Consider the following 7,787-nt stretch of genomic DNA (forward strand, 5'->3'; position numbering starts at 1 on the left):
AACAAAGCAAAACAAAGCAAAGCAAAGCAAAGCAAAGCAAAGCAAAACTAAACAAAGCAAAGCAAAGCAAAGAAAAACAAAGCAAAACAAAGCAAAGCAAAGCAAAACTAAACAAAGCAAAGCAAAACAAAGCAAAACTAAACAAAGCAAAACAAAGCAAAACAAAACAAAGCAAAAGCAAAAGGTTCAGGTGTGCCCCATCACACGCCGCCAGCCCTGGCTGTTTCAGCGCCCCTCCACTCTCACACACCCACTCCCGTCGGGAGCCTGGCGAAGGGCGGCAATTATGGGACGGGGTGATGATGATAATTAGGGGGAGGCAGCCAACTCGTCACGCAAAGCAAAACAAAACTAAACAAAGCAAAGCAAAGCAAAACAAAGCAAAGCAAATCAAATCAAAGCAAAGCAAAGCAAAGAAAAGAAAAGCTAAACAAAGCAAAGCAAAGCTAAACAAAGCTAAACAAAACAAAACAAAGCAAAACAAAACTAAGCAAAGCAAATCAAAGCAAAGCAAAGCAAAGCTAAACAAAGCAAAGCAAAGCTAAGCAAAGCTAAACAAAGCAAAACAAAGCAAAACAAAGCAAAGCAAAAAAAGCAAAGTAAAGCAAAGCTAAACAAAGCAAAGCAAAGCTAAACAAAGCAAAACAAAGCAAAGCTAAACAAAGCAAAGCAAAGCTAAACAAAGCAAAACAAAGCAAAGCAAAACAAAACTAAGCAAAGCAAAGCAAAGCAAAGCAAAACAAAGCAAAGCTAAACAAAGCTAAACAAAGCAAAGAAAAACAAAGCAAAACAAAGCAAAGCAAAGCAAAGCAAAGCAAAACAAAGCAAAACAAAGCAAAGCTAAACAAAGCAAAACAAAGCTAAACAAAACAAAACAAAATAATAAAATAAACAGTAGTTTGTTTAGGGTTGCCAGACAGGACAGGAGCATGAAACATTAATAAATAATGTGGTAATAAATAAACAGGTGTGTGTTTTTACAATGGCTTCAAATATGGATCATCCAATCAGAAGACAGAAGCTGAACTACCCACTTTATGATGCTAATTTTACTATCTGCATTTCATCCAACACCCCTTATAATTTACAAGGGAAACAATAGAGCTTTATCTTAATTAATGAGTCATCACTCCAACTGCATAGCATAAGTGCACAGAAGCAAAGCAGAAATACTCACGGTACAGAAGTCAGTGTTTACGTTGACTTATAATACACTGTATTTAGAAGAAAATGACATTTCTATAGACCCACAGAAAAGCAAACACCTGCACAGATGGATCTGTGGGCCATTACTTAAGCATTCCCTTGTGCTTTTATAAAATATCAGTTACTTTAATACATTATTATGGACTGGTTTAACTTTTACTCAAAGTTTCCAAACAAACATCCTTACCTAAGCATGACGATTGTGTACTTTATAAAATTCTGCTGAATTCAATTCTTGTCTACCCTGTTTTGAGAAGTCGAGTAACAACAGTAATTATGCACTATCGTGAAATTGATATAGAGTAAACAGAAAGGTTTTTATTGCTCTGCTGTCTGGACTTTGAAGGTCAATAGACTTCTACATCTAAACTACTGCAATTCATAAAGTAATAAACTGCAGTATTTTAAACATCTATAGGTTCTGTTGAAAACTGATGTGTGTTTACCCTGGTAAAGGCTTTGCAGTGGCTTCTGTATGACAGTGGTGTAGTTTTTGAAGTCGTCCTCCATCAACACACCTCCTTTAGCTTGAACCTGGCCACAAAAACACACATAATATTAATATTATCATACGATCTGTTGAATGATCTGTTATTAAACAGAACATAAGAAAATGGCTAAAACAGTTTAAAAAGCCAATGTTTGAAAGATTTGAATGATCTGACAGGTCAGACCAGTGATGTAAAACAAAAAAAAAACTATTCCAAATTGTTTTTATCAATTGAAATAAAGTTAACAAAAGTTTAAGTACTAACTAATAAAGCTAACTTGAAATTAAAAAGCACATGAAATTACTCAAACTAAAATGAAAAATATGAATAAATGCTCCAATAGTATATCAATAATACTAAAATAACACTGGAGACGTACCTCCGATGTAATTTCCTGAGTCAGATTCCCACTGTAGAACTCTGAGACTCCATTGGCTGCAATCCTGTCCAGAACGGCAGCTAAATCCAGGCGTTTAGTGAAGAGTCCCGCGAGGGGAGCCTGACCGTTCGGCAGGAACAGATCTCTGAATGCATCCGACACATTCTGCTCCTTCACTTCAGACAGCGCATCAGCTGCGAAAGATGGTGCCAGTTATACCAAACTGCTTAAAAGTCAACATTTACAGTCTTACAGTGCACCAAAGAATAGCACTCTGTGTAAATGACATGCGGGATGAAAGCTCACCCAGCTCATGCGTCACATTGAATCCATTCCTTGCCACATCTGCGGCCATAGAGATGACGTCTTTCCAGGCCATTCTAGAGGAGAGAGAAAACACTTTTCCATCAGCCATCATTAACCCTTGTGCTGTGCTGAAAATCCTTTATCTAATTTGGTGCTCCTTGTTAACAATGACCGGCCTTTTAAACCTCTCATTACGCTATATTATAATGAAATACTGCATTCATGATTTTTATCAACTTGTTTTCTTTCAATTAGCACTGGTTTTGTATTTCTTTTTGGAATTGATTCATTGTAGGCCTCACTGATCTGAGCTCATGCACCTCGGTGTGAAAAAAGTTCACTCAAGTTTATTCATCTAAACAAAAACGACAGTGAAGCCTATGATCAATCAGTTCTTTAAAGAAATTGCAAAAAAAAAACCTGCTATTTGTTGTAGGCCGGTCATTTTTGAGCACTGGAGAACACCAGAAGTGAAACAAGGTGGGGGGAAAAATCTCAATAAAAAAGCACAAAAAAATATACAATTTTGTCATATCCTTTGTAAGCAAAGTCAGTACGTTTTAGTCCAATGCAATAACATTAACTCACATTTTTGAGGAAAAAATCCTATCATAGCCACTCAAAATTATAAAATGATAACTGATTAAAATATGGAAGGGTCTATAGGATCTTGAATTTGACCTCAGTCACAAAACCACAAGCAGAAGTTTCATTTCCAGATGTGTCCTTTTACACAAACATCTGTGCCAGTATTAGTTAACTCTACACATGTGTGCATTACTGTTTTATCACTATTTTCTTGTTAATCACTGTAAAGCTGCTTTGAAACAATCTGTATTGTATAAAGCACCATATAAATAAATGTGCTTCGACTTGACAATCGTTATTTTGTTTCTATGGATTTACCCACATTATAAGATGCAGTTACATTGGCGATATTTCATGGGTCCCTGTCTATTGTCAATAGTGTAGTGATGTATGAAACACAGAAGTCACTTTCAAACCAAGCGGTTTTCTGCTTTGGTCAATGTGATCAACTTGAACCCGCTGTGAAATCATGCATTCCAATAGAAATGACTGGATTTGACCCTTTATAAAGGTGATATGGTTTGTCAGTGCTTGGTTCCATTTCCTAATTAAACACCAACATGGATGAGGATATTAAGCAACACTTCATATTATAACACATTTGTCAGGTTCCTAGTCAAAATAAGCTGAAGTGTGAACCAGACTTTAGGCCCTAACAGTGAAATCTGTCTGCTGTGTGTGACTGCACTGCTCATCTTAAACTGTACCTTCCATAGAGCTGATGAGCTTGATGTAGTCCACTGATCAAGCCGGGAACAGCCACTAACAGACCTGACTAACAGACAGAAAGACAGACACAGATCACTGCAGAGCAGGCGCAGATCATATGACGCACTTCCAGACAAGATGAAAGCAGATGGAAATAAACCTTAACCCTTTGATTAACATGCAGCATCATGTCCTGGTGAATCCTGGAGGGTGCCGTCTCGCGGAAGTCAACGACCCGGCTCTCGTTCCTGCGGATGTCATGGACCAGCATCACGCCACCACTGAGAAGAGCGTGAGATACAGTCACTCACTGTTTCTCATTCATCACACACAAAATCAATTTCTCTAGCCCTGCACATGTGCCTTCCTGGAGTTTTTCACCAGTGAGTTTCCATGACCGTTCCAGTTATAAGTGATTTACTGGAAAAGGGTGTTTTTAAAAAATCCTTTAACAGAGATTTCTGGCCAGACTTTCGATATAACTTATTTAAACAATCACACCAAAAATGGACATTGTACACCTTTTCGCATTAATCTGTGAGCAAGTTTTACTCTAGACAAACACTCACAAAGAGAAATTTGAAATGTTTTACAGCAGTCAAGGTGCTGCAGCAATGTACATAATAAGAAAAATCATGCAATTTTTTATTTAAATCATGTAAATGTATTCTAACAGACCCTAAAATAAAAGTTATAATAAGCAAAATATGGGCATCATAAATAGACCTTTTCTAAATAAAATATTTTTAAAAACTAGATTTTTTTAAAAATAAAATATTTGAAAAAATAAAATAAAATCATACCTAAAGGAGTAGACTAGACAAACACTCACAAAGAAAAAATATTTCAAATAAATACACATTTTGTACAAAAAAATAAAAAAAATAAAAATACATTCCCTACAATGTCCATAATTTTTGCTTATTTCTATTATTTTTCCAGCTCAAATCACAATTGATTGTGATTTCAAATTCACAAATCCTTAATATTTTCATTTTTCCATTACAGTGAAGCATTGTTTCTGCCAGTGTAATCTTTAAAGGGATATTTCACCCAAAAATGAGAATTCTGTCTTTCGATCATTTTCAAAACACAAATGAAGATATTTTAATCTTCAGTCCAGATAACCAAAACTCTGATACTTCAAAATGTTCTTATTCATTTTAAGATTTTTAAGCTTTCTAAGCTTTTTAATCCAAGTCCTCTGACACAATCACTTAATATGTTGAACAGGTTTAATTTAGCCTTTTATTCACATATAAACATTGATCACATCAAATATGGTAAGTGGAAGATCAACGCTAATTGCTTGATGCACAAGAACAAACCTTATTGATAAAGCGTGTCTGAGCTTGCATTTACCAATTTTTCCTTTTTGGGTGAACCATCCTTTTAAAGGTTACCTTATAAAACAATAAGAACGAGCAACGCCTTGTTGTTTCTTCTCAATGAGCCCATAAAATCACTCGCCAGCACCTTCACCCTCTCTGTTCCTCTCTGGTGAAACGAGCTGAACCTCCTGTTGAATTACTGAGAGACCATCATGTTTCAAGAAACAGCTGAAGACACTTTTAACCAATGCACACGCACACGCACACACACACACACACACACACACACACACCCCGTATTTCTTCTCTTCTCTAGCTCGCTTCCTAATCTAGTTGTCTAATAAAACTGACATTATGCAAATATTGTTGGCTCATTGATGAATTGCCTTGTTCCTCTTTTTGTAAGTGGCTTTGGATAAAAGCCTCTGCTAAATACATCAAAGCCTGCTGTGACCCACTGACCTTGCCCTCGTCCCCGCCGATGCCCGAGGTGTGGGGATGGATGATGCCCAGGCAGAATGAAGCGGCTATGGCGGCATCAACGCTGGACCCCTGTTTGCCCAAAACATCAAAGCCCAGAGACGTGCAGCGGGCCACATCCGTCACCACCGCGGCTTGATTATACACCTGAGGACAGAAGAGACTAAAATAAGGAACAGTTCTGTCCTGTAACAGTCATGGCCTGTCACAAGGTTCATTTTGTATTATTTTGTCGCGCTATGTTCCTCCGGACCATTAGGTGGCACTAGTAGCTCTACCATTTCTGTATAAAGGAAGGAAGCAGTACAGTGAGAGAAAGACTCAGTTTGAACTCCACATGGTTTCTTGCTGTGCTACAAACAATCCTGGTTTGAGAAACCGTAAGTTTGATGTTTTATTTTCACACTTTGTTGTATTTTGAAGGATCTTGGTGAAAGCTTATGAAGGTTATTTTGCAATGATTTAAATACCATGTTTGTTTGGTTTATGGACTCTGACTGGTTGTTCTCTTTTCGAGAGGATTTTTGTTTTGCCTCTTCTTGAGCTTAATTGCTGCAATACATGCTGATGCCTGCATGTTTACAACCATACTGCTGTGTGGACGAACAAATTTGGCATTCTTTTGAGTGCATTATTGCAACTGCTCAAGGATTATACCCAAAGCGTTCCCAGCCTCCTACTTCAAGGACTTCTACACTACAGAGATCAGCTCATCACATAAGACCGTTGACTTATTCATGCACTGCAACCATTGACCTGAACTGGTTTGGCTAATCTACAGCTTATGAAACATTCCACACTCAAGCCTTTGCACATTTCCATCGTTTCATTACTTATTTAGTTATTTTTTTTTATATGTCAGCCCCTGTGCGAGTTTGTTTGTTTGTGCTTTGTAAATATTGAGTGAAAAATACACATTTGGAAAATGATATTTATACTGTTTTGGGTCTTTATGCATTTAACTCAGAACGTACACCCTAGAACCAATTAGACACTTTGCAAAGAAACTGGTCCCCTCTTTTTCTGGTATAGCAATCCCAGTTTTGAATAGCTGGGATGGTTATAGTCCTATTGGAAAAAAATTTCCCCCCTTATTTTCACCTATTTTATCTTTCACCCTCCAAAATGCGTAAGTAGTACTCAATAGCCAGGTTTTCATCCAAAGCTGCAAAATTGAAATATCACAAACATGTGTGAATAACCAGTTTCCATCCGAGTCAAAATCGTCACTTTCTGATAAACTGCCATTAAATATCACTAAGAAAAGTAGGAGAACCCAATGAATACAATAATTTTGTAATATAATAAACTACTTGTGCCTGAGAGCGAGCAAATGAAATGCAATAAATGCTGTCATTGATTTCGGAGGTGGGTGTTGCTGTTTGGGAAAGCAGTCGTAGTTCTGGGAGGCAATTCTACAGAAATACTTTGAAGACAGACTTTGTTCGGAATGACCATAACAACGTTTCAGATGCTGTGCAAGATCCATCCCATCATGCAAAGTCACATGACTTTTTTTGATGCGCATGGAGGAATTTGCAAAATGTGTTTCCATCTCCCATTACTTGTATTAACCCTTTTTCGCACAAGTTGAAATGTTGTAGTACTTCACAGCACCTGCGGGTCTCCAAAGTAGATCTGCATTATGAGGGCTACGGTGACCCCCGTGGCGAAGGTCAGGCAGGCGGTGATGATGACGGTCAGCCCGTCACGTGTGCAGGCACAATCCTGTGCCAGCGGGTCTCTGCTGGTCTCTCTCAGTGGAGAGACGTCCCGACTGGCTGAGGCAGAGGAGGGCAGCCGCTGCAGTCGGGCTGACTTCAGGAACAGATCAGGGTCTGCACACAGAGACAGGACAGAATTTAGGCCACTGCGTGGAGACTACGTCAGACAGCACTATGATCAAATGCTTTACCTGTGTCCTGCTCACTGAGGAAGTTATCATCATCTCTGCGTGATTTGAGAGTGTTGTCGGCTGAAACATCATCTTCTGGTAGTCTAGGGAAGCTGGTGATGCTCATGTAGTCCACAGGTGAGTACGCACTGCTCAGAGCCGCATCCTTCTCCACCACCGTCACTCCCGTATCGGCTGCCGGAGTGTACATGATTTACCTGAAATCACCAACTGGAATTCAGCGCAATTCATTAAGCTGGAAAATCATAGCACTGTTATATACAGTGGTGTGAAAAAGTGTTGGCCCCCTTCCTGATTTCTTATTATTTTGCATGTTTGTCACACTTTAATGTTTCAGATCATCAAACAAATTTAAATTATTAGTCAAAGATAACACAAGTGAA

General features: G+C 38.3%; 1 protein-coding gene across 2 annotated transcripts in view; it reads right to left on the reverse strand.

Moving 5' to 3' along the window:
- LOC107557492 (gamma-glutamyltransferase 7) overlaps positions 1-7,787 on the reverse strand; it is a 45,946-nt gene that overhangs the window by 19,247 nt on the left and 18,912 nt on the right. The window contains exons 1-8 of one of the 2 annotated variants that reach the window (XM_016240924.1): positions 7,405-7,658; positions 7,107-7,327; positions 5,485-5,636; positions 3,845-3,959; positions 3,678-3,745; positions 2,383-2,456; positions 2,077-2,270; positions 1,653-1,740 (exon numbers count right to left, since the gene is read on the reverse strand). In XM_016240924.1, the coding sequence (XP_016096410.1) occupies positions 1,653-1,740; positions 2,077-2,270; positions 2,383-2,456; positions 3,678-3,745; positions 3,845-3,959; positions 5,485-5,636; positions 7,107-7,327; positions 7,405-7,594 (1,102 nt within the window). In that variant the 5' untranslated portion in view covers positions 7,595-7,658. Of the gene's footprint in view, positions 1-1,652; positions 1,741-2,076; positions 2,271-2,382; positions 2,457-3,677; positions 3,746-3,844; positions 3,960-5,484; positions 5,637-7,106; positions 7,328-7,404; positions 7,659-7,787 lie in introns of those variants that run through there. The other variant, XM_016240922.1, reaches the window with a different exon arrangement.

Source organism: Sinocyclocheilus grahami, unplaced genomic scaffold, assembly GCF_001515645.1.
Source record: "Sinocyclocheilus grahami isolate Dianchi unplaced genomic scaffold, SAMN03320097.WGS_v1.1 scaffold604.1, whole genome shotgun sequence".
NCBI classification, from domain to species: domain Eukaryota; kingdom Metazoa; phylum Chordata; class Actinopteri; order Cypriniformes; family Cyprinidae; genus Sinocyclocheilus; species Sinocyclocheilus grahami.